At 45.8% G+C, this 26,585-nt stretch overlaps 2 protein-coding genes across 5 annotated transcripts; both read right to left on the bottom strand.

Annotated features, from left to right (window-relative positions):
• Window positions 1-491: 491 nt before the first annotated feature.
• LOC102791643 (DELTA-sagatoxin-Srs1a-like) lies at window positions 492-7,437 on the bottom strand. 4 transcript variants are annotated; one of them, XM_035914080.2, is made up of 4 exons: window positions 7,375-7,437; window positions 6,632-6,699; window positions 3,559-3,642; window positions 492-1,289 (listed from the first exon to the last, which is right to left on the bottom strand). In XM_035914080.2, exons 3-4 carry the CDS (start codon window positions 3,633-3,635, stop codon window positions 872-874), a joined length of 495 nt encoding a protein of 164 aa, XP_035769973.1. In that variant the 5' UTR covers window positions 3,636-3,642; window positions 6,632-6,699; window positions 7,375-7,437; the 3' UTR covers window positions 492-871. The 4 variants fall into 4 exon arrangements, with proteins under 4 accessions (XP_035769973.1, XP_035769970.1, XP_035769969.1 ...); XM_035914077.2 differs by lacking the exon at window positions 7,375-7,437 and adding an exon at window positions 6,987-7,120 and having other exon boundaries at window positions 6,632-6,728; XM_035914076.2 differs by lacking the exon at window positions 7,375-7,437 and adding an exon at window positions 6,987-7,120.
• Window positions 7,438-13,787: 6,350 nt separating this feature from the next.
• Window positions 13,788-25,745, bottom strand: abi3a (ABI family, member 3a). Its single transcript, XM_006805243.3, has 12 exons — window positions 25,461-25,745; window positions 23,889-24,044; window positions 23,623-23,793; window positions 20,228-20,404; window positions 18,334-18,392; window positions 18,180-18,233; window positions 17,689-17,954; window positions 15,628-15,771; window positions 15,099-15,233; window positions 14,507-14,608; window positions 14,289-14,414; window positions 13,788-14,202 (listed from the first exon to the last, which is right to left on the bottom strand). Exons 1-12 carry the CDS (start codon window positions 25,527-25,529, stop codon window positions 14,039-14,041), a joined length of 1,623 nt encoding a protein of 540 aa, XP_006805306.2. The 5' UTR covers window positions 25,530-25,745; the 3' UTR covers window positions 13,788-14,038.
• Between the last annotated feature and the right edge of the window lie 840 nt (window positions 25,746-26,585).

The raw sequence follows: 26,585 nt of genomic DNA, 5'->3' as shown, positions 1-26,585 counted from the left end.
ATAAATATGGGATCAGAGGGCAGCTCCTGGACAAATCAATACACTGTCAATAGATATCAATAGCAAATAATATTCATCTATAATCCAGATAAGGAGCAGATCTGGCCCCTCAACAGAGGACGTGCTCCATCTTCAGGGATCACGCTCCATAGCCTCCACGAGGAGGCAGTGCTGTCAGCAGAGCAGCTCTGTATCCTCTCACACTGAGGATGGGATCCTTCCCAGACGCCTTAACGCCCACTCACACCCTGGACCATCTGACCTCAGTAAGTCACATGACAGGATGGGACTAGGTGTCACAGCATTGGCTGATAGTGACACCTGTTTCACACCTTGGCTCATGTGATTAGGCGGAGGATCAACAGTGGGCCAACGACCCCTTTAGAAAAACTCTCACAGGGCTTAAAACCTCGGACTCTGCACTAGTTGAAAACTGAAGAAGCTCCTTTACTGCTTTGTGATTGGTTAAGAAAACAGCTCAGACATTAGTGCTCACTCAGCCTTTATTATCTCATCCACATGTTCACAGCTGCACAGCTCTGTGGACCACAGTAACGCAGTCGCCATGACGATTTCTGAGTGACATCATCAAAAGTAAAAATTAAATTTGTGTCAAACATAAAGACAAGAAAAAAAAGTTTAACATCGGGACACACTACTGACCAATCACAGCTCACCATTGTTTGGCTGTCATCAGGAAGGAGGGGCGGGGAAAGAAGAGATTTAATCTGTGTTTGGATATAAAATGAGGAGAGAATCGACTGACTGACTGATTGATTGATCGATCAGCTGCAGGTCTCCTGCAGTGTGAACCCAGTGTTACTGGGTTAAGTGGGATTAATGGTGCACACTGCAGGTGCGGCCGCGGGCCTCAGTTGTTGCAGATGGCGACCTTGAGGATGGGCTGGTAGGTGTCGGACATGGTGGCCCTGACAGTGATGTAGGCCCCCCTGTAGGTCAGGCTCGGCCCCTTGGCTTTGCCCCTGACAAACTTTTGCTCCGACTTGTTGTACATCTCGTCGTACAGGTGCTGGTCGCAGGCTTTGTCCATGTCGAACACTCCCACCGCGTACCAGTTGGAGTAGAAGTTGAAGTCGTACGGCACCGAGAACATCACCGCGACCCTGCCGTTGAACTGCAGGGTGGACACGTGCTGGAGGTCGTAGGTGAAGACGGTCACAGAGCCGCACGCCGTGTGAGGCTTCTTGATGAAGAGGGCGTTGCCGTTCTCGTAGGGGCTGAGCGTGGGAGGCAGGGGCGAGCTGCAGGAGCCGCTCACAATGTGCATGCTGGAGGAACAGAAAGACATCACTGCCGTTACACACCTGCAACACACCTGAACAACCGGCAGACACCTGCACCGTCACGCTCAGAGACCATCCATCAGTCGCCAACTTAACCTTATCAGGGTTGCGGAGGGGCGGGAGCCTATCTGAGCTATCATAGGGCGAGAGGTGGGGCACACCTGGACAGGTCGCCAGTCTGCCACAGCTCTAACACACTCACGTTCACACCTGTGGATGATTTAGAGTTCAGCTAACCCCACTGACTGCAGGCGTCTGTGGGAGGAAGCCAGAGGAACCCACACAGACCCGGTACAGAGAGACTCTGGTCCGATGGTGGAGCCGAGGACCTTCTTGTTGTGAGGCAACAATGTCTTCATGTTGTGTGCACACCTGAGAGGAGGGTTGATTCTTGGGCCAAACGCTGCAAAGACTCAAATCTAAAATGCTCAAACAGAGCAGGAGGACTTTTCAGGCCGAGGTCTGAATCCTGTGCACGACATCAAACATGGTGACGGATTAATTAAAGAAACTTTATCAGGCGTTTACTGTTAACGAGCTTCTGTGGAGATCTGTCGGATGAGCAACAGCATCCAGCTCCATCAGCTGGTTTGCAGTGTGGAGGACCAGGCGGTCATCCACTTCAGATCAGAGATGGGTTTAAGACAGAAGGAAGTTAGGAAGGAAGGCCGAAAGGAAGGAAGTTAGGAAGTAAGGCAGGCTGTCCGTGGTGGTGAGGACAGAGCTGAGCAAGAAGCCTGTGATTTGTGGCTTGTTCTGCGTTCCTGTCCTCACTGATGATCATGACCTGGAGGAAGAGTCTCCTGCACAGACTCGGGCCTGCTGGACAGATTGCATCCCTCCGCCGGTTTGAGTATGGAACTGTTTTCCATATTTTAATTAGCCATTCTCAGACATAACGTATCTGACCCAAAATGGGAAATGGGTGGTGGAGTGGTGGGAGGGGGTGGTGCAGGAAAAGCTAAACGCCAAAACAAAAGGAAAAAAATCAATCAGGAAACAGAAGCGTTCCTGGGAACACAATAACGGACCAGATGCGGAAGTGTGTTGGTTGGGCTTTGTTCTCATGCATCTATTCTCACTTATTTAAGTAACAATACAAATTTTGAAGAACGTGGAAAAAGTTACTTTTGGTCAAATGTCGGCAAAGTGACGTTTTGACTTTTCAGGCCTTTACTTTAGAAGACTGACTGTAACCCTGCAGACAGATCACGAGTTTATGGATAATACATCCACAAACAGAGCCAGCAAACAGGAGGACCTGCCACTGTGCGCCACTTTTACAGTCAAACATCTGGATGACTGGACGTTCGTTCAGTTATTTTGCTGCTGAAGCTGGTTGTGTTGGTGGTGTCGAGTCAAACCGACGTTTAAGGAGAAACAAGCAGACAGTTCACTCGTTAAGTTAAAAGGATGGTAGTTCAGTCTCAGGAGCCACACATAGTGCACCAACTTCACCATGTCGTGGGTGAATGTAGCGCTCATCTCGTATAGTACCACAGATAACGATACAAGAGCCATAAAGTAGCTTTCAGACAAATGTCGTCGTGCCCGTACATGAAAAGAACCATATTTGTGTCTTTCATAGACAACGCATCCTTATCTATGGTGTAGGAGATATTTTTCTTTGAGATGAAGAAGTTATAAAGTGATATGAAATAGAAATAATGGCACCTTGGTTGGATTGGTTTGGTCTAAAGGAAGTCTGAGGTTTGGTGAAGCAGGAAGGAACGTAGCTGAACAGAAAGATGGCAGCTTCCTGTCAGAGATCTGATCTGACTGTCACATCCTGTTTGACTCTGACTCCCAATTTACACAGTTTGATTTATACAACGCAAATCACAACAACAGTCGCCTCAAGGTGCTTTATGTTGTACCGTAGATACAGAGAAAACCCAACGATCATATGACCCCCTATGAGCAGCACTTTGGTGACAGTGGGAAGGAAAAACTCCCTTTTAACAGGAAGTTTTCCTTCCTACTGTCCTTCCTTGACCCTTCGTGTCCCAGCATGAGTCTGAAAGGTTCATGGGGTCGAGGGATCTCGTCAACCTTCACACTCACGTGTGATTAACTGTAATTTAATCAATCAACAACTGTGCTTTTACTTGTTCTGCTTTTCTGAACGTTCATGAATGAAAACAGCAATATTACATATATCTGGAGTTAACCTCACAGAAACATCCAAGTCAGTTTTTAATAACGGCCATGCAGCTGATGCGGGGACAGCTCTCTGTGGGCGTGGAGCACTCACCGTGGGTTGCACAGGGTGAACGTCGTGGTCTTGTTCTGGATCTCGATGCTGCACTGACGGTGAGTTTGGACACTCATGATGAACCTGTGCAGAGGAGCAGAGAAATGAGAGTCAGAGGAAGTCCTTCCTGTCCTGGATCCTGGACTCTGGGTTGTTGGTGAGCATCATCATGCAGGGGAGGGAGACGCAGTCCAGCCCTGTGCTCAGCCTCAGATTGGCTCAGTCAGCATCACGTGATCGGGTCACGCCTGAGCTGTTATTATGTTTCTCACTTTGTTATTTCCTGTTCGCTACCACACACACACTTCCTGAGCTCTCAGCTGCATGATGGAAATATTTAAATGATTATTACACCCGCAGGTCCTCTCAGCCTCATCGCCGCCTCCTCTTTTTCCTGCCTTACTGAGGGGAGGATGGTAACGTGAGCCCGTGTCTAGCTAACCGTGAAGACGAGTGATCGTGTGAAGAACAGCTGATATCTGGGAGTCACAGAGGCGCCATGAGCCTGAAATCAGCATCAGAGCCCTCAAGCCAAGAATTCAATTCAATTCAATTCAATGTTATTTATATAGCGCCAAATCACAACAAAAGTCGCCTCAAGGCGCTTCATAGATACAGAGAAAAACCCAACAATCATATGACCCCCTATGAGCAGCACTTTGGCAACAGTGGGAAGGAAAAACTCCCTTTTAACAGGAAGAAACCTCCAGCAGAACCAGGCTCAGGGAGGGGCGGGGCCATCTGCTGTGATTGGTTGGGGTGAGAAAAGGAAGACAGGATAAAAAGAGCGCAGGACACCAATGACTCACATGTGACCTGACAGTAAATCCATTACAGGGTTACCTCGGTGACCACAGCCTGGGCGGAGGGCTGTCCGTTGTGTGTACAGGTGCGTCTGCAGAGCAGGAGTCCCGGGGTAACGGAGACTCGGGACTTTAAAAGCACCAAAGTAAGGATGGCGTCCACGTTCCTGCAGGAGCGACGTGCACACACACTGAGCGCAGGAAGCCTGAGCGTTACACACACGCGTCAAACACGTCTCAGTGATATCAGGTCGTTTTCAGCAACAGACGACTTTCCCGTAACTTTAATGTTTATGGACCCGGGTAAAAACAGCGCCATTAAAAATCTGTTTTGAAGAGACGAGAGGCAAACACAACAAGAGCTCTGCAAACTCACAGAGTGCACGTTCAGTAACACGACTCATAGAGACGATAGGTCGTCTTCATCAGAACGAACACAGAAACACCGACGGTGACCATGTTCTCCACGTCCACGCAGGGCACTCCACACACTCACACACACACACACACACACACACACAAACACACACTTGTGTCTGTGTGTGTGTGTCTGTGTGTTTGTGTGTGTGTGAGTGTACTATGTTTACATATCTTTGTGTCTGCTTTGATGGTTGGGGTGAACAGCTGGGGAAAGCATAATGCCAACTATCTGTGCTCACAGAGATATGTAAACATGATACACACACACACACACACACACACACACACACACACACACACACTCTGTCCTCTTACCTGCTGCCTTCGACTGCCTCACACAAATCCTCTTCTGTCTGTTTTGCTCCTGTATGACACGACCACCCCTCCCTGTCACTTCCTGTCCCACTTCCTCTTTCACTGTGATGTTTTCACTGACTGCCGTCTCTCAGCCTGGCAGCAGGTTTGAAACCGCTCTGACACGAGCTGGCCGACGGTCAGAGCCCCTGTGGGTCATAAGAGGCGTGTTCTTGGCCCGAGTCAATGGTGCCCCCGACGCCATCGGTCACCCGACTTTCCACCAGCACAACCACTTTAATACTGAAGCTCTGATGAGTCTCAGTCAGAAGACAACATCTGTATGCAGCTGTGTGACAAGCAGAAACCAGCACTGGTAATCTGATGTTTGACCATTCACTACTGGAGACTTCACAAAGTGCATTCTGGGTAAATTGTGAGTCTGATTTCTTCACTTATGACTTTAAAGCCATTTCACTGGAAATCTGAAGGAGTTCAACATGATGACATGACTGAGGCATTGTGTAACAGTGTGCTGGTGGGAGGAGCCGCCGCCCAGAGCCTGATCACAGCTGGAAACAATCAGAGTCCTCACAGAGCTGTTAACCCCTCACTGACCAATCAGAGTCCTCACAGAGCTGTTAACCCCTCACTGACCAATCAGAGTCCTCACAGAGCTGTTAACCTCTCACTGACCAATCGGAGTCCTTGCAGAGCTGTTAACTCCTCACTGACCAATCGGAGTCCTCGCAGAGCTGTTAACCCCTCACTGACCAATCAGAGTCCTTACAGAGCTGTTAACCCCTCACTGACCAATCAGAGTCCTTACAGAGCTGTTAACCCCTCACTGACCAATCAGAGTCCTCACAGAGCTGTTAACCCCTCACTGACCAAGCAGAGTCCTCACAGAGCTGTTAACCCCTCACTGACCAATCAGAGTCCTCACAGAGCTGTTAACCCCTCACTGACCAATCAGAGTCCTCACAGAGCTGTTAACCCCTCACTGACCAATCAGAGTCCTCACAGAGCTGTTAACCTCTCACTGACCAATCGGAGTCCTCGCAGAGCTGTTAACCCCTCACTGACCAATCAGAGTCCTTACAGAGCTGTTAACCCCTCACTGACCAATCAGAGTCCTCGCAGAGCTGTTAACCCCTCACTGACCAATCAGAGTCCTCGCAGAGCTGTTAACCCCTCACTGACCAATCAGAGTCCTTACAGAGCTGTTAACTCCTCACTGACCAATCAGAGTCCTCACAGAGCTGTTTGTTTTTGACATTTCATCAGTGCTTTTCTAATCTGAATACAGGAGTTTGTATCGCTCTGCATCACAGTTTGTTTATCCTAAAAAGAGGTTTAAAACCCGAGTGTCAGATATGACCGCGTTATTGCTACATCCACGGATCTGCTTCACCGAACCCCCGACAGCAGCCAGGACTACACCACCACACACTTTCATACACTGTCATACACTTTAACCTCACTGTTTCCAGTAAAATCAAAACCAGTTTGGACTCTGATCAATGCTGAAGCGTTGAAGGAGAAGCTTCACTTACTGGTTGCTGCTGCAGGTCTTTGCCGAAGTCTCTGAGCTGCTGCTGCTCTAATGGTCAGGCGTGGCTTCCTGAGGAAACAGAGCCGACAGAGAAACATCTCCAATGGAGAGAAAATAGAAAAAAATGACATTCACTGATCTAATCTGAAGAGTGTAACCTGAAAACCTCAAACATGCCAAACTCTAAAAATAACGCTAAAGACGCTTCTGAACAAACAACCAGACTCAAAGAAACTCTGACACGTTTCCTGAACACAATCGAAAACTAGAGGATTGTTCTGTGTTATTCAGCATGATGATAAGTTTAACTCAGGACAGCTTGAACCTGTGTGAGCTTGCGTGTGGTGTAAACTCACTCAGATCAGAAACGTAAGCTCGGGGTAAAGCTTTCTGTAGCACACAGACCTGAGCCCGAGCTCCACTCTCGCCTGCGTCCTATACACAGCACATGTACCCAGATATCTGACCCCTCCCACCACCTCGAGTTAGACTCCTTCAGTCTGCAGGGTTTTTTTAATGTGCTGGAATTCTCTACACGACTCGTGACTTTCCAGCTTCCTCCCATCAGAGCCGCCAGTATCCAACACACACACACTGTGAGTGTGTGTGTGTGGGGACCAAGGCACTTTTGAGACTCAAAATGTGGTTTTAGTGTTAGAGTTACAATCGGTTATTGGTGTAGGTGCAGGGTAAAGGTCAGGGAAAGCATTATGTCAACAACATGTCCTCACAAGATATGAATACCGACGACGCGTGTGTGTTTCTCCCAGTATCCTGTAGAGGTCTGATCTTCACGTTCCCACTATGATGGTTGAGATAACAGGAAACATCTGTGCCTGAGCTACTGTGTGAGGTTGTTTTCCCAGAATTAGGGTGAGGGTGGAGCTCACATGAAGTCTGTGGGTGGGGTTTCTTTTTACAACTGAACTTGTGCAGACAGCATGGAGCTGCTGCTGAGTTTCTCCAGTACTCACCTGTCTGATGAGGTCATCTCTCAGGTGCTCCTGACTCTGTTTGTGGCTTAAAGAAGATTTGATGAGCAGCAGATTGTAAAACAGAGATTCACCGTTTTTTAAAGGGCTGTAAAATGATTTCTATTCTATTCTATTCTATTCTATTCTTTTTTTGCAACAATATGTTTATTGAGTTTTTAGAACACACAAAATACAAGTCAAATACATCATATAGAGTAATATGAAAAAATATTCATCAAGGAAAAAGCAAAAAAAAAACCAAACCTGGATGGACTATAGTGTAAACAGAATTGGTCCTAGCACTGAACCCTGTGGAACTCCATAATTAACCTCAGTGTGTGAAGAGGACTCTCCATTTACATGCACAAACTGGAGTCTATTAGATAGATATGATACAAACCACTGCAGCACAGTACCTGTAATACCTACAGCATGCTCTAATCGCTCTAATAGGATATTATGGTCGACAGTAGCGCTGCCACAAACGATTATTTTGATAGTCGACTAGTCACCGATTATTTTTGTGATTAGTCGACTAATCAGATCATCATCCATTGGACGTAAAACATACAGCTTATTGCACCAGCAGCATCTGCTCTTATATAACTATCATTAGCTTACAGCTTTAAGTGTTTAAGGTATGTGCTAACTAAAAATCAGAGGCGGAGCCAGATATTTGAAACACCCGGGGCTTAGCCGTAAAGGGTGGTATGCATGTGGGATTTTTTTTTTTTTTTTTTTTTGGGGGGGGGGGGGGGGGGGGGGTGAAATGACTGACAGATTAATAGGCTCTGTTTTGAGTTTTGTTCAAAAAAAGAATGACTTCATACAGGGAAAAAAATATATCACATATGCAGGACACCTTAAACTAGTTTTTTAATTAAGCAGCGAGTCAGAACAAAGTCAGGCTGCATCAAGACACGAGGACTAAACCCCAATTCAACCGGACCCAGAACTGATCCAGAATTAAAACAGGACTACAACAGTTCAAAATCAGGACTACTGAGGACTTAACCAAGACAGAACCAGAAAACTAGATGATAGCAGCACTAAAATCATCATAGACCTGCACTACACTTATTGTTTAATTCTACCAAAGTCCACTATTTAGATTCAGAAAGGTTTATATAATTATTCAGCCTCGTTGTGCAAACAAGCTGCAAAACTTAATAAATATAGAGTTTGAAAAGTAACAAACCTAAAAAGAAACACTAGATATGAGATACATGAGTCCCTATGATACGGTGATACTTTTGGTAAACAACCATTTGACTAACATGTGTGTCTCACCCTGTTCCTCACCCTCTCTCTCTCTGTGCTGACAATCAAGCCAAACACCAACATCATCAAATATTCAGTTGAAACCAGATATTTACAAACGCTTCAGATCAAAACACTTTTTTAATTGTAACATCAAATCAGACTAAATGTTTATTTTTTAGATAAATATAAAAACATATTTGTTAACTTTAAGAGTAAAGAGAGAAACTGTCTGTGTTTCTTAACTGTAAATGGCACCAAACTGTATTCAAACTGAGCCACACTGATGGAGCTCCACAGTTCTGTTCCTGGTGTTTTGTTGACATCTCCTGATGTTCCCATGTCACAGAAACAGCCTCTGTGTTTTGCCTTATATGCATCCACAGCTGTGCCACCAGTTTACTCACATGGACTCTACCAACCAATCAGAAGCTTCTTCAGCTCAGAATCGTCTGCAGTTTTCTTATTAATTAACAATAAACTTAAGAGTATATGTGCTCCTACATTTGATGAAAGTGATAAAAAATACACAGCTCTGTCTCTCTTTATTCTGACATTTAACTAATTCAAAAGATATTTCAATATTTATTTAACCAAAACAAAACAAGTTTACTTTAAATTGATGTTTAACAGTAAAAAAAATGTTCTTGTGTTTTCCATAAAGTGTAAATATCTGGTTTAAACTGTGAATATACTGCTGTGTGTTGAAGTTCCTCTTGTTTTGCATAGAAATATACTGAACAACATACAAAGCATAATATATAAAATAACATCTACCTGAGTTGTTTCTTTGAAAGAAGCTCCTTATGTCCATTCTTGTATATCAGTGCATTACTGATTTATTTAGCCGTGGAGGGAAACAACTGAAAATATGAAACAAACACACATGTAAGCTGAGACTCTCTAAAGAAACAGCTTTGTTGTTGTTCGGCTTTTCATTTCACCGTTTGTTGATTCACTCGAAGAGCAAGTAACGTAATATGGGTCAAGTGATCAGTTTGACATCAACTTTCGTGATTCACCGTCATATTTACATTATTTGTACAGTACGAATGATTTGCTTTGGTACCTGCACTTCAGGTCTCTTCTGTCTGCCCGCTCCGTTTCTCTAACAGTGCACTCGCAGGCAGCAGCTGCCCCGCCCCCTCGCTCAGTCGCTTTAGTGTCTGAGCTGGATCATACCAATATTAGGGGGGGTTTATGCACAGTCGTAAATTCCCACAGTGTGCACTATGTGCTTCAAATATTGTGTGTAGTTTTTGTTTTATACAGTGTCAGCCAGGCATCTAACTATGAAAAAATTACACTCCAAAAGACCCCGGGCTTCTGAAAAAACAACCCCGGCTTAAGCCCAGTAAGCCCGCCCCCCCCCCGTCCCGCTCCGCCACTGCTAAAAATAAAGACAAGATGATAGTTTATTTAATTTAAATGAAGTTTGCAGATTGTTTCGGTGAAGTTTAATAAACTCCTTGCTATCTAAAATACAACAGGACACCAGAGTATATTCTCGAGCATCTCACACTTCTGATAATCAGCTGTCTGCTTGACGTTTATTCAGCTGTGTAAAAATTATAACTTTAATCTCAGCCAAACCGATTTACTCAGGAACAAATAAAATACTGAAAAAAGCCAAACAATAACATTTTTAAGTTATCTAAGTGACTTATATATCATGTTTAACCTGAGTAGCGAAAGAGGCCAGTGGGTTTGAAGCCGGGAGTCCGGTGTTCTCACGGCTCTAGTTAGCCTAGCCCCCGGCTAGCTATCGAGCTAGTGGGTAACAGACGTCTCCGAAAACGTCGGAGCGCTTTTGAAAATATGTGGTGTCTTGATAAACTGAGAAGATATTTGAGGTTTACACAGCTACATTCTCGCCTGAAAATATGTTAAACGTTTATTTTGTTACCCAGAAAGAATAATAAGAGTAATATTAAAACTAACTAGCTGCCGCCATTGTTGGAAACTGAGCTGGGCCGCGCTATGAATTCTGGGACACAGCTTCTTCTTCTTCGGGGTTTAACGGCAGCTGGCATCCTTGTACATGCAGTGCTGCCATCTTCTGTTTCAGTCCGTTATTACACTCTTAAATCCTGCTACTTATTCCTGCGTCTTTTGTGATCTTACAAAGCTTCAAACGACGAGTCGACTATTAAATCAGTCGTCGACGATTTTGATAGTCGACGTAATCGTGACTAGTCGACTAATCGTGGCAGCCCTAGTCGACAGTATCGAACGCTGCACTGAAGTCTAGCAGGACAAGCACAGAGATGAGTCCACTGTCAGAGGCCATAAGAAGATCATTTGTAACCTTCACTAAAGCTGTTTCTGTGCTGTGATGAGCTCTGAAACCTGACTACAGACCACTAAGTGCTCCAGCGTCTCCCTTTCTGAACAAAAAGGACAACCCTCCCCAGTGCCTGGGTCCAGGTGGGCTCTGTGTCTGTTCGTGGCTGTTGCTCCATGTACAATCCTCCACTGGAGGGAAGCCATCCGTTGTTCAACAGGAGGCTTATACAGCACCCTCCACCTGCCTTTAGGGGTAGAATCCGAAGCAAAAAACTCCATTTTGACTCCCTGATTCCAACCAGAGAGCGGAAATTCAGCACCTTAACACAGCATAAATAAAGCTGCTTCTTGCCACAAGAGCTGAAACTATCCAGCACTGGTGTCCCCAGGGAGAGCAGCATGCCACTCCCCTCAGGCTGCTCCTCAAAGGCAGGACTGACCATCAATGAAGGGAAAACATATTCGCTGTCATCAGCCCGGCTTGTGTATCGGAGAAGGCTTGTGTAGTTAGTGTGTAGTGTTGTGGATAGTTTTGTGTTGTGTGTCAGAACCAGTGTTGGGACTAACGTGTTATTAAGTAACGCGTTACAGTAACTACGTTATTATTGTGGTAACCAGCACGGTAACTAGTTATTATGCCAAAGTCAGGAACGCGTTACTTGTTACTGTTGAACTTTATTTTATTCATAAGGTCAGTTAGTAGAGTTGCCAACCGTCCCGTAAAAACAGAATCCTCTGGCATTCAGAGAAATTATTACGCGTTTCATATTGAGGTGAAAAGGAACAGTTTGTCCTGGACTTCAGCTACAATGGAAAACACACAAAGCTGGATTTATTCTGTCTTTATGCTGCAGCTGCTTCTTCTCCTCTCATCCTCTCCCCTCTCTCTCCTGTTTCTACTTCATTCATGAAACTGATCAATGATCAGCTGATCGGCTTTTCTCTCTTGTTTGTTTATCGCCCACTTTGTGCCAGAAAGAGGAAACCAGTGGATGTCGCGTTAAACAACAGCAGCACGTTTAAGCTTGATCAGCTGTTGTTATAATGTATTTAATATTAATTTCTAGTATCAGCTGATGTTTGCTGGAGCCACAGCTGTAAAGCTGCTGGTCATGATGGTTTGGATATGTGGTGAGAGGGAAACATGAAGATGAAACCAGACGTCCTTACTGAATCATCAGAGCTGAACAGGTGATGGAGAAACAGGTTTACCTTTTAGGAGACATGGATGAGTTGAAGTTATGAACTGTTTCTGAGAGACAAATAACACCAGGATCCTTTTCTAAGCAGCTGACAGCTGGTAACTGTGCAGGGGCGGGTCTAGCAAAGTGTTGCCAGGGGGGCAGGTAGGGCATTAACAGGGAGAGGGGGGCACAAAGAAATACTTTCTTATTCTCATTTAAAATGTCTCACTTTTAAAAAACAATTATCTGAGTCTTACAACAAACGATTGATAGATTGATGCATATATACCATCAAAACAGTGTACATCACTGTCACAACAGTGTTTGTTTTCATTCAAAGGCTTTATGATTTTTCCTATAATGGCGGCCGGTCTCTAGTCAAAATGCCCGGGACGATTTTTTGTCCCAGTCCAGCCCTGTATGCAGCAGCTCATCTGCAGTCTGGTGTTACCTACATCTTCCTATTCAGAAGGCAGAATTTCCGAGTTCTGAGTACAATCAAAGCACCACGACTGCAGTTTTTGTGTTGGATGTAAAAAGCGCACATGACGCTGTGACGTAGGCTAGAATCATGGCGGCGGTCAACGACGGTTCAGGCGTGGGATTTCTCTCGTGGAAATATGCACATTAATTTTTCCTTTCAGTTGGTAGGTGGCACAGTGCACTGTGGCAGGATAGTGCTAACATGTAAGCAAGCTAGAAGACTGGCAAGTGCTGGGTATCCAGTTACGGAAGCAACACATTAACAAGAGAATTCTGAGTAAAACCAAAGTTACTTTCCCTAGTAACTAGTTACTTTGAAAGTAACGAGTAACTTGAAGTAACTGAGTTACTTTTGATAGAAGTAACTAGTAATGTAACTAAGTTACTAATTTAAAGTAACTTCCGCAACACTGGTCAGAACAATGAGGCGACTGCTGTCTCCAGGTAGAAACAGGAGTGACACGCCTGCTGCTGTCAGACCTGCAGGTATCAGGCTGTGATGTTTCCTTTAGAGTGGACAGAAATTATGTTTTTGCAGTGGCACAAATAATTTGTGGCATCTTATTGAAGAAGAGCTGATTGTTCTGTAAATAGTTTGAAATGGTTATTTAAAAAAATCAAGGTAAAAGGTAAATGGATGCAAATAACGTTGTTGTTTGTTTGTTGTTTGCAAAACTTGTGCAAAAGTTGTATGTATGCAAGTGTATCTATAACTTGTACATATATTTCTTGTGTAAGTGTAAATTTATCTGTGGTATTGTGTAAATACTCACACTATTGTGTACTTCAATCACATGGAGAGATGCCAAACTGTCTTTCATTGTTTTTGTAACAATGACAATAAAGAGTTATTCTATTCTATTCTATTCTATCTGAAAGACGAGACAAATCAAACACAGCAAATTAAGTCTGAGCGCTGAAGCGCCTGAGAAACAAACAGGAAGACAGAGAGACCGAACAGTAGCAGCGCCCTCTGGAGGACAGAGGACACACTGCAGGGAGGGACACGGCTGCTGCTTTGAGAAGAAAAACTTTATTTCATTAATCACAGGATTTGTACGAGCGCTCGAAGGGTTAATCACTCAGGTGTGGGGAAACCAACCAGAAGCTAAGAACAGAGGAGTCTACCTGATCCGAGGTGTGCAACAAGTTACCCTACATTAACAATCATTCAGTGGATGCTACAGTGGGGCTGTTAAACATGAGGGGGCGGGGCTTCATTTAGCCACACGATTCGACGTAGTTCTCAGGGAAGAACCCCTGTCTGCCGTTCAGGACGCCCTGATACCAGCCGTCGTCATGGCGCTGAGTCAGGTAGATGATGTCGCCCTCAGAGAAGGACAGCTCATCGGGCTTCACAGCCTCATAGCTGTACAGCGCCCTCACTGGACACAAAAAGGAATTGCAGTTAGACAAGCCACAGACTGTAGGAATGATGTCATCACAGCAAACTGTGATGTCACCTCAGTACCTTTATCAATGTAATCTGGAGGGGCGTTGGTGTCGTAATCCACCGGAGGTGGGAGGGGCGGTATGTCATCAAACCCCGCCATATCATCCAATGAGAGCGGAGGAGGTGGGGCTGGGATCTCCAGATCTATGAGGTGAGGAGGCAGGTGCGTATTAATGTTCTAATTCTACAAAAGCACTACCTCTAAGAGTACTGCATGCTGGCAGTTCTGGTCTTACCCAGGTGTTCGAGACGAGCAGGTAAGCAGAGCCGAGATGAAGAGGAGGAAAGACGCGGCGGAGCACAGGGGGGAGGATAGGGGGGAGGTGGGGGAATCATGACTGACAGACAGAAAAGAGACGGTCAGTATCCGGGCAACGAAGGCGTGATCGTCTGAGACCACAGGCAGTACCAAAGATGGACGCCGTTACAATGACATCAGCCATCAGTTAGTCAAGTCCTGCTCTGAAGCCTCAAAGGGCGGGTCTGAGTGTGAAATGCAGCCTCATTGGCTACTGATAAGTAAACTGTAATCTGTTAGCCAGTTCAGTGCCCGAACAGTCGATGACAGAGGTAAAGGAACGGTGTCGCCCCCTGATGGCCATTAAAAACAATGCAGCTATCAGGCGCTTTAGCTACGTCCATCTTTCACACTGTCGCTGATCACGACCACGACAGATAAAGTTTGGATTGAAATGAATAGTGTGCAAATAAAGGCCTGGAACTCCTGCAACATTATTAAGGAACATTTATGGCCCTGAAAGATATTCAAGAACCCTTTCAAGGACCTCAGGACTTCTCAGACCTGTAGCTCCCCGACTTTGTGCTTACGTGATTGGACAGTAGGCAGGAACAGAGAGCGGGTATAGCGGCAGCGAGAGGCGGGGCCTGAGCGGACCCTCAGAGAGAGAGAGCGAGTGGCTGGGGGTGAGCGACGGCGGTGACTCCTCCTGGATGGGAGGGTCACTGCAAAAGAACCACAGAAGAAGAAAAGACTGGAGAAAAGCAAAGGAAGGCTGACAAAAAGCACCACAGAAGAAGAAAAGGCTACTTGAACTGCACATTTTAGGAATGGAAGCTTTCTGGCGTCTTTAAAATACCAGATCTGTGAATGATTCGGACTGTCCATGCATCACACAGGAAGTGTGTTCACTGATTTATTCTTCAGACTCATCAGTGAGTCGAGGAAAGCTGATTTTAGAAAATCCGCACATGCAGCAGTGGTTCATTGATCTTTACAGTAAAAGTTGGTGTATTTGCATAATATCAGACTTTCAAAGGCTCCAAACTGCACAATTTTTAAACGTTTCAGTCTCTTTATACAGGAAACGCACACACAGTTCAATATTAAAAATGCTACCGTCTATCTCCTGGTCAGGTGGAGGTGGAGGGGGTGGGGCCAGCAGGTCTGCGGTGTCACCGGGCAACGGAGGGAAGCCGTCGTCTTCAGAAAGAGGAAGAGGAGGAGGCAGAGAGGCACAGGGAAAGCTGTTCTCTTCCACCACTGAGGACAGGGAGGAAACGTGATGTCATCATGATGTCACACAGTTTGATCAGGGTTACAGTGCGATGTGAATAAGAATGGTTTAACTCAGGGGTCGGCAACCCTGGGCACGCGCCACAGTTGGCACACGAAGGGTTAACTGATGGCACGACCATAGCTGGACTGGCCATCGGCCCACCGGGCATTTTCTTTGTAACGGTATAAACACTGAAAGGTGGCGGGTTGGCCAGAGGCTGGCCTGTGTGTAAAAATGACTCAGTTGTTTGGTGGTGGCGGAGCTTCCACAGATTCAGTAACATTAGCAAGTGGTGGAGGCAGCAGGTGGATGAGAGAAAGGGGAGGCAGGAGGGGAGGCAAGATGGGAAGCAAGAGGGGAGGCAAGAGGGGAGACCCGAGGCGGCCGCCGGTCCGACTGTCAGGTGAACTGAACATCAGGTAAGAAGTTATGAGCTGCAGTCTGTCTGGTCAGATATAAACAAGTTTAGGTGGAGTTTATTTTCGTTGTGCTGACTGTTTACAGGCAGGTGGGGCATTAACGGGGAGAGGGGGGCACAAAGAAACACTTTCTTATTCTCATTTAAAATGTCTGTTATTAAATAATTATCTGAATCTTACAACCAAAGTTTTCATCTGATGTAAAATGTATAGAAATCATACATATACCAAGAACACTGTACATCACTGTCACCACAGCGTTTTCATTCAAAGGCTTTATGGCTTTAATACCTGGGGGGCCGGTCTCTGGTCAAAATGCCGTGTTTTTGTCCCAGTCCAGCCCTGGGCACGACACGCAGTGAGTTAATCTGAGAGGGTGCATCAAAAAATAAATGGCTGTGCCAGCGGTGCACATCGCACATCAGCTCGCATGCACACATTAGTTGTGCTGCTTCTTAATGACGGTATCTTAGCTAACAACCCAACTACCAGATTCAGCTTGTAATTGGCTAAAACTAACTCAGCCTACTGGTGAGAGGGACGTTGTTAGCTCTCCACATTCTGACTCTTCAAAAGCTTCAGCAGCTGTCCGCTCAGCATCAGCACCACAGAGATACACGGATACATCCGTAGACACAAGGCGTTTTTGGGACTTTCAGGTGGACCAATGTTTTATTTTCTGATCAAACCAGAAGCTTTAATAAGCAGCTGGATTGTGTCGCATTAACTGGCTGAGTTAATGCCAGTTAATGCAACATCGAAGCAGCTGGAATCCACAGCTGTGCGTGTTCATGGAGCTGCATGTTCACCTGCTGGACATCACTACCTGACAGGTTTAACTGTCTTCAGAACATTGCAGAGGCCTTATTGACAGTGTTTGGCTCCACATGTCTGTGTGAGCAGGTTTTCTCTCACATGAGTCCTCAGGTCTGAATGCTGGACACTGGGAGACCTGTGTCTCTGAGTGGGAGACCAGAGATCACATTAACATGTGTGTCTCTGTATTAACAAACATATTGGCCCAGTTTATTTTATCATTGTTGTGAGGAGACCATAAGTAGCATTTGCTGTTGTTCAGTTCATTTGTTGTTATGGATAAAAAGTCTTTTTTGTTTCATAATAGCTGATAACTATTCGCTGACAGCTGCAAACATCTGTGAACAAATATAATCTATAAAGTTGATCTACATAGTGAGTAACTGTTCATAGAGCGTTATTACATTTATTGCTAATGCATCATATGACACACTGACTTCTGAGGAAGTTTTAAATGGCACTCGTCATCAGAAAGGTTGCGACCCCTGGTTTAGCTAAACCAACCACACTGATCCAGGGTAAAGTAGTCCAGGCTTAACTAATCCAGACATAGCTATGAATTAACCTGCTTATCTGAAATTAACCAGGATTAACTAATTGTGCATTTCTAACTGATTTGTAGTTGCTATGGCATCATCACAAAACATTTTTCTGTTTTGTCTTCACCTGTCTCGAGGCTGAGGGGTGGAGCTGGTGGTGGAGCACTAGCACCTGAAAAGGGTGGAGGAGGGGGAGGAGGAGGAGGAGGTGGGGCTAATATATCTCCCGATGAACCAGGAAGAGGAGGTGGGGGAGGCAAGGCCAAGGCGTCGTCTGGAACTGGCATCTCAATGAGAGCAGGAGGAGGAGGTGGGGCATCGTCCAGCAGCGTGGTGATGATGTCAGCCTCGGGCGGGATGGTGGGTGGAGCTACAGGTTTCCCAAAGCTGGAGCTGAAAAACAAACTTTTCAGCATTAAAGCTGATAAATGAGGTTTATGGAGTTGCTGTTTGATACTGTGTTTGTCCCATCAGTGGTTTGACTTTAACCTCGGGCAGCAGCAGGTTTCAGCCCTGAGCTCTAACTGAAGGTGATGCTGCAGAGCTCAGGGCTAAACTGAGGTCTGACCCTAAAACCAGACCTAAAGCTGCAGAGGATTAAAGGTGTCTGCTTATTACCTGCCAGCAGGGGGCACCACGGGGCACTGGACTGCCTCTGGAGCTTTGTTGGGCCTGAAACACACAGACACACGAAAGCTCAGCTTCCTGTTGAGCATGCTGATGTGAAAGCAGAAGGAGCTCTGAATAGAAACACAGTAGAACTAAAGTAAACCTGATGGAGGCGCCGTGTTTGCGGATCGTTCCGGTTTTGTCCGACTGTTTCCCAGAGACCTGCAGGGAGGGGGGACACACAGAGACCAATGTGAGCATCAATGGAGCCTCTCAGGCCGCTGCGGCACTAATTAGTCTCTCTGAACATTTTCCCACGCTCAACAAAGACGCCGGGCTCCCAGAGTGTGTGTGTGTGTGTGTGTGTGTGTGTGTGTGTGTGTGTGTGTGTGTGTGTGTGTGTGTGTGTGCGTGCACATGTGAGGGACCGGGTGGAGGGGCATCACCGCACTGTGAGGACAGTTTGGAATGGGGGGGGGGGGGTTGTTTTGTCTGGGTGAATGAAACATTTGTGGATTCATGGTCAGGGGCCTGAGAAGGTGCTGTGTGCATGTGGGTCCTCACAAAGACAGCACAGCAAACGTGTGTGTGTGAGTGTGTGTGGTTAATGTGTTAAAGTTACTTTAGAAGCACTTCTTCTTCTTCTTCTTCTTCTGCTGTTGCTGCTGTTTTGTGACCTGAGCAGAGCTTCGTGTGTCGCACAGAGAAGGCGACAGAGACAGGAAGTGGGCGGCGCTCGCTGCAGCTGATGTGAGAAACTCTCACCCTCTTTCTGTCTTTTTTTACTCTCAAGATAAAAATGTGTTTGACAAAAAGCTGAGGCGGGCAGCAGAGCTCGTGCACATGCTGTTGCGGTGCTTTGTGTTAATACGGTCATCCTTCATGTGATGTTTGTGTGTGTGCAGCACAGCAACATCAAAAATCTCCACAAATGTGACAGTTGGTGTCGTAAGCCCCGCCTCTGTTCAAAGATGGTCGCTCACAGTGGACATAGATGCTTCTTTCACTCCTCTTTCAAACCATCTGTCCTCTCTGTCCAAAATGTGAACGTTGGCATCCTCAAAGAGTGACCTTTGACCTTTAGATGCAGATGGACAGCTGAGTCTTGTCCTGTGGAGGTGGCTCTTCTGTGTTGTGCCATGCGCTTGTGAAGTGGCTGTTTGGTCTCTCGATGTAGAGACCAACTCTCTGCCATCTATAATCCAGTTTTGAGTTCCCTCCCCAGACGCCTTAACGCCCACTCACATCCTGGGCCATCTGACCTCAGAAAATCACATGATAAGGTGGGGCCAGGTTTCACAATGAGCTCACTCGAAACTCTGGCTGATTGGGACCCACACCCAGTTTCCCACCTTGGCTCAGGCGATTAGAGGATCATCAGGGGGTCCTTTTGTCCCTCTGTGGGGGGAAACTCCCACTAGGTTTAAATCTGGGACTCTCCACCATTTGACCTTAGAACTGAAGAAGCTTCTCGGATGAAGGTGAAACGTCTTCAAGCAACTTAAAGAAGTCCAGACGCTTTTCTTTGCAAGCTCCTTAGACTACGATGACCTGGATGACTGAGAACCTTCACAGACATCTCGGCTGTCATGGATTTGTGCTACGAGTCTCATCTTTTCCCAAACAGAAACCGAGGATGTTACCGATGAAACTAAACCTGCACGAGAACGCTGCAGCCTACAGAGGTGACCCAACATCTGAAGGAGGAAGTCTCACTGCACAGTCATTTCTGCTTCTGTGGTTCAGACACTTCCTGCTAGCATCGCGAAAGCAGCACGCAGAGCAGAGCGTCACTTCTGCTTTCCCGTGTCTGATTTCACACCAGCTGCTGCAGAGCCGCCCTCTCATGTCTGCAGAGCTTCAAAGGCCACAAAGGCCTGAAATACTGAAACACTGTACCGAGAGCTCCGCCTCCCACACCTGCCACACCTGTCACTGTGCACAAGCTCACATCACCTGACCAAAGAGCAGCTCTGCTGGATTTTAGCATGTGGATAACACAGAGCAAAGCCTGGAGGTCATCTGCTGATGTCACAGGTTGTGTTTGTGTGTGTTACCTTCATGCCGTGGCCCAGACTGTCCAGCTGCTGGTAGTTGATTGGCTTGCGGCTGTATGGTGGGCGTGGCTGTATGCTGGTGGGAGGGAGGATCTTGTGGCTGCGTGGGACTCGTCTCACCGCCGTGAACACGCCAATCTCCCTCCTGAAAACCTTCTCCTTGTGCATGTCCACGGTCTGAGGGCAAAGGTCAGAGGTTAATGGACCCGCGTCTGTGCACAAGTCCAACATGGTGGCTCCATTTAAATTTAATGCGCTGCAGAAACCACGAGCTTCAGTGAACGTGACGGCATCATAGACAAACACAGGGAGAAACAGGTGACCTCTGACCTTTGAAGAGGTTGTAATCATACGTCATACTGCTCATACGTCTCTGATGCACTGAGTCTGTAATGTGAAACACAGCTTTGTGTTGATGCTAGCTTAAAACAGGTGTGGTGCTGCTGGAGGACAGCGACCAATCACCTTCAGTCTGTTAGAACCTCCCACTCTGTTACACTGTTTATATGCACATTTCCTACTTCTTTTTCAAATTCAAAGCTTCTAACATTTCACGGGTGACACCCGCCCATCTCTCTACATCCACCCATCGTTTCTAAATGTGAATAATTCAGCCTACTGTGGTATAATTAATGCTATCTGGTCGTTCAGTCTGACGTCACTAGCCGTGTCTGGGCCTAAACTCCGCTGCAGGTCCATATATCAAACGATCACTATGGCATTACTGAGAGTTGAAAAACTGTCTAAAGTCTTTCATCTGTAATAAAATGATCAGCGTTCTGCTCTACCAGCTGTAACAATTGAGTTTAACATCCAGGCATCCATGAAAACAGAATTTATATTTTCATTTAACGGAGAAGTTAGCAGGAAGTTAGCTCGCTAGCTTCTATCTAAATACAATATAGCATGTCCTGACTGCGGGGTTTTGGAAACAAATTCAAACGTACAGCTCTGTTATCACTTCCAACATAAATGAAGACAGAAAACTAAACAGCAGTGACTTTTGTAGGGTTACTGAAGTTTGGCTAGCTGCTATATAATGATGTGCTACGTGACCGCTAGCGACACAGCTATGTTAGCATAGCATAAACAAGCTAACTGTTTTCCCACTCGATAAAAGTTACCGTGAGTGTTCTCGGTGGTCAGGAACAAATGTAATCACATGGCAGGATGCTGTAAAAGGACCAAACTTCAGCCAGGAGAACAACTGAGATAATCCATCCACAATACGAGGTTAGTCATTCATATACTGCTGCATGGGCTGGGCTGTAGCTACATGCTAAGGTTTTAAAAACTGAGCTTAAATAAATGATTAGCGGTAATAAAAGCCGAGGGAGGTCAACAGTGATCACTGACTGTTTTAGGAGCTTTTTGAGATTAAATAGAAGAAAATACAAAATATTAAACATGTTAACAATACAAAATCATATTGAACGCAGACTACTTTAGGCCCGCAAGTAGGATTCGTCACGTCATCACTTAACGACCGGATACTGTTAGCCTCTACCCATCGCAGGGTGAGAGGCAGGATGGAGCCTGGATAGGTCTCCGGTGCTCTGCTACCGTGGGATCTGACTCTTCGAAAAACCGGCATTTACAACATGGACTTCACGTTTATTCTGAAGGACCTGAAACGTGAAACTGTCGTCAAACACTGAGCTCAGAATCAGGTGAGGCTCCCATATACTTCTATAAAAGCAGACTTCAGAGTAGTGTTCCCCTGCTGGACATTAGAGAAAATGCAGGTGTACTCACATAGAGTACAACATGCAGTGAAATGTGTCGTGTCCGAGCTGCGGAAAGGCTGCATACGTCGCCACGCAATTTCAGGGATTGGTGTTTGGCATGGGGAGCCTGGGCAGGGCCCTTACTGGATACTAGAAGGGAATCGAACTTGCAACTTCTTCTCCAAAGGTGTGTGGTCTCATCACTACACTATCCAGCTGCTTCAGCATCGGCTTGTTTTTACAGACACAGAGGAGCCGTCCATCACTTATACCGACTGTGACCCCGAGCTCAGTTGTTCAGAGGGTAAATGATCAGGTTTAGCTTTTTCTTTTAAAACTCTTCCAGGTTTTCATAAACGATAGTTTGTGATATGATAGTTTCAATATTGTCATTTGCCTGACCACTTTGGCTGCGATCACACTGCAGGCTAAAGCGCATCAAATCCGACTTTTCTGACCCTCTGCGGCTCATATCCATCATGGTGTGACAGTGTGAATGGCTCAAATCCGATATTTTCAAATCCGATCTGGGTCACTTTCGTATGTGGTGCTGAATCCGATACAAATCTGATGTTTCAGAAAGCTGCTGTTTGATGGTCATGTCGCATTAAATCCGTCTTTTACGTCACTGACACAAGACAGACGCCGATTATCAGTGCCGGAGAAGACATCGCGAACGCTTCCTGACCATCCAGTGTAGATGTTAGTGAAACTGTTGGGAAGACAACGTTGGAGAAACGTGAACATTTTATTTGTACTGTATAATCTGCAGATTCTGACAGAAATCTGCAACTATCCTTTGAAGCAGCGCTCCTCTAAAACAGCAATAAGGATCATTAGTAGGTTATTTACATTATTATGTAAATAACAAAATAACTTAAAGCAAAAATTGGGAAACGTGAAGTCCGAAGTCTTTATATTAAGGCCATCAGTCAAACAATACTGTTGCTCTGGGTCTAAACAGAGCGCGTTGTGTGTGACGTCTTCTTTTGCGCATGCGCCGCTTTGAGCGTTCACACTAGAGCGTGTTTGCTGTCGCATTTTATTTGTAGTGTGAACGAGCAGACAAAAAAATCGGATTTGATCAAAAAATCAGAATTGAGCATCAAGACCTGCAGAGTGAACGTAGCCTTAGCTCTCTGCTTCCTGTCCTGTCCTTCTTCCTTATCTTTCTCCATCTCTGAGTGAACGTAGCCTTTGTTCCAAAATAGAAAACCAAACCTCTGTTTGAAAAAAAAAACAGCCCCTCCTCTCTGCGGCGCCCCCTGCGGTGTAGACTTTGTGTTTTCTGCCTAAGGTGAAAACCACAACACTGCGAGGGTCAAAGGTCAGGAGCTTCAGACTCTAATCAGGACCTTTACATCATGCTTACACTCTTATCCTGAAAACAGGATCTCTCATTTCAGGGGTCTTGAACTCCAGGCCTCGAGGGCCGGTGTCCTGCAGGGTTTAGATCCCACCCTGGGTCAACACACCTGAATCACATGATTGGTTCATTACCAGCCTCTGGAGAGCTTTATACATGTGAGGTCATTTAGCCATTTAAATCAGCTGTGATGGATCAAGGACACATCTAAACCTGCAGGACACCGGCCCTCGAGGCCTGCAGTTCAAGACCCCCGTCTTATTTTAACCATCAATCAGCACCGTGGACTGGGTGGGGCCTACCTGACCAATCAGGTTGATAGACGACTCCATGTGGCGAAGCTGATTGGTCTGGGCATCAAGCAGACTCAGGACGCTACTGGCCAGAGTGCTTATCTGGTAAGCGACGCTGGCCAGCGATTGGGCGGTGAACTTTTTTGTTTCTTCCAACGCCTTCACACTGCCCTCACCACCCTGACAGAGACACATCATGGTTAGCTTGGCACAAGGCTGGAGGCAAAGGGAAGCTGTTAGCCTAGCTTAGAACAAGACTAGCTCCTGATTAGTACCTGTATGTAGTTGTTGTAGCAGTAGTCGGCCACATTGAGCAGATTGTCGTAGTTTTCCCTCAGAGCTTTTCTGGCATTAGGAGCTTCTTCCAGGATCTTCATCACATCCTCGTTTAAGTTCTGATCCTTCATGATTCCAAGCTCAGCTTCTACAAACTAATCCTTAAGAGCAGCACAAACATGCAGAAGAAACCAGAGAGCAATAAGAACCAACCAGAGCCAGGATCAAGCAAAGTGACTAAACTGGGCCATTTCAGTGAGAGATAGTCAGAAAATTTAGAGTAGAGTGCAATAGAAAAGTGCTGTTAATCAGAGTAGAGTGCAATAGAAAAGTGCTGTTAATCAGAGTAGAGTGCAATAGAAAAGTGCTGTTAATCAGAGTAGAGTGCAATAGAAACATGCTGTTAATCAGAGTAGAGTGCAATAGAAAAGTGCTGTTAATCAGAGTAGAGTGCAATAGAAAAGTGCTGTTAATCAGAGTAGAGTGCAATAGAAAAGTGCTGTTAATCAGAGTAGAGTGCAATAGAAACGTGCTGTTAATCAGAGTAGAGTGCAATAGAAAAGTGCTGTTAATCAGAGTAGAGTGCAATAGAAAAGTGCTGTTAATCAGAGTAGAGTGCAATAGAAACATGCTGTTAATCAGAGTAGAGTGCAATAGAAACATGCTGTTAATCAGAGTAGAGTGCAATAGAAACATGCTGTTAATCAGAGTAGAGTGCAATAGAAACGTGCTGTTAATCAGAGTAGAGTGCAATAGAAACGTGCTGTTAATCAGAGTAGAGTGCAATAGAAACATGCTGTTAATCAGAGTAGAGTGCAATAGAAACATGCTGTAAGCAAGAGTAAATGGAGTGATTCTTATATAGCGCTTTTCTGCTCTCCTGGAGTACTGAAAGCGTTGTATACAACATGCCTCCTTCACCCATTCATATAAGCACTTCTAACCTCAACATTTACAGTCACCGTGGGCCAACTCGGGGTTACTATCTAGCCCAGGGGTGTCAAACTCAAATACACAGTGGGCCAAAATTCAAAACTGGAACAAGGTCGCGGGCTAACGTTAATATTTATTGAAAAAGAAATCTTCCTCCAGATTTAAGAAGGAATCTTTTCTTATGGACTCAAACAAGTTTTGCTGAAAAACTGAATATGGAACAAGCAAAGCTTAATACTAAACAATATATATATTAGCTGTATGATACCAGTAGGCCAGCTCTGATAGTAATTTGGTATGGCTTCACGGGCCAAATATAATTAGGCTGCGGGCCAAATTTGGCCCACGGGCCAGAGTTTGACACCTATGATCTAGCCCGAGGATATTTAGCATGCAGACTGGGACCACCAACGGTCCGCTCAGTAGCTGCTCTGCTCGACCATCTAAGCCAAATAGAAGCGTGCAGTGGAAAAACGTCTTTCCTGTGACGTGCTGTGACTGTAGGTGTGAGAGACAGTCACTCTAAAACATAAATCAGTCTGATGAAGGCACGCTGATCAATATATTAGGATATTGATCTGAATAACACACAGAAAGCAGCAGATTTATATCTCACAACCATAGAGGAAGAACCGCACCTGAAGAAAAGTGTAGAGAGTCACCAGCAGCGTCTGATGAGCCGGAGCTGCGATGAAGCCTCCTCCCATGTGATTCTGTGAAACTTCACCGTGCAGCTCCAACTTTCATGTGTGCTGCAGCGCTGAGCACACAGAGATCCTGTGTGACAGCACGAGGGCTCACTCCTCTGCTGTACCGGGCCACCAACAGCAGCCGTCACCCGGCCCCACTTCAGTCTCCACATATGAGTGAGAGGCAGCACTCCTGCGCCCATCTGCACCTCTGTGTGCAGACCTGCTCAGTATAAACCACTTCCTGTTTCACATCAGCGTGAGGACACAAGTTACAATCTAGGAAAAACCAAGCTGGGCAAGATGTTTCAAAAGCTATGAAACAAAGTAACACAGTAACAGACTGTAGCAGGGTTATCAGAGTGCATTAGACACCAACTATGGAGAAACATCATCGTGATCGCTGATTGAGGTTTATCAGAGACACTCAGGGGAGTCTTCTCCAAGCACGACATGCCAGTGTACTTCAGACCCAGCAACACACAAAGACACAAACTGGTTCATCACAAAGACAAACTCAACACCGTAGCTGTGCAGAGCAGCGAGGAGTGCTCAGACTACACTGGAGACACCAAACAGCCACAACACAGAAGAGCCACCTCCACAGGACGAGACTCAGCTGTACATCTGTATCTAAAGGTCAAAGGTCACTCTTTGAGGATGCCAATGTTCACCTGTTGGACAGAGGACAGATGGTCTGAAAGAGGAGTGAAGGAAGCATCTATGTCTGTGAGCGACCATCTTTGGACACCAACTGTCTGCCATCTATAATCCAGTTTGAGACCCTTCACAGACACCTTAACACCCACTCACATCTACTGACCTCTACTGAGGTCAGCGAGTCACATGACGAGTCATGACCCACTGTTGATCATTTGCTTTTGGAACTGAAGAAGCTTGTCGGATACATAATTTCCTTTGGGATTATCAAAGTGTCCTGATTGTGAAGAAATGTCAGCACAAGCTTAAAGATGTCCAGTCGCGTTTCTTCCAAGCTCCTTAGAGCAGCGGTCTCCAACCTTTTTAGCGCCACGGACCGGTTTATGCCCGACAATATTTTCATGGACCGGCCTT

The sequence above is a fragment of the Neolamprologus brichardi genome, chromosome 4 (assembly GCF_056152115.1).
Source record: "Neolamprologus brichardi isolate AB-2024 chromosome 4, ASM5615211v1, whole genome shotgun sequence".
NCBI lineage: Eukaryota > Metazoa > Chordata > Actinopteri > Cichliformes > Cichlidae > Neolamprologus > Neolamprologus brichardi.
The sequence above is the reverse complement of the archived record's forward strand: the minus strand, read 5'-3'. Positions and strand labels throughout refer to the sequence as shown.

Excerpts from the sequence above, each read along its gene's own strand:
- LOC102791643 (XM_035914080.2), bottom strand. The coding sequence starts at position 3,635 with ATGAGTGTCCAAACTCACCGTCAGTGCAGCATCGAGATCCAGAACAAG. Across the intron at positions 1,290-3,558 it reads TTCACCCTGTGCAACCCACG|CATGCACATTGTGAGCGGCT; the intron begins GTGAGTGCTCCA and ends CTGTTCCTCCAG.
- abi3a (XM_006805243.3), bottom strand. The coding sequence starts at position 25,529 with ATGGGAGGAGGCTTCATCGCAGCTCCGGCTCATCAGACGCTGCTGGTG. Across the intron at positions 15,234-15,627 it reads ACCTGACCAGGAGATAGACG|TGACCCTCCCATCCAGGAGG; the intron begins GTAGCATTTTTA and ends GTTCTTTTGCAG. Across the intron at positions 14,415-14,506 it reads TGCTCGTCTCGAACACCTGG|ATCTGGAGATCCCAGCCCCA; the intron begins GTAAGACCAGAA and ends CTCACCTCATAG.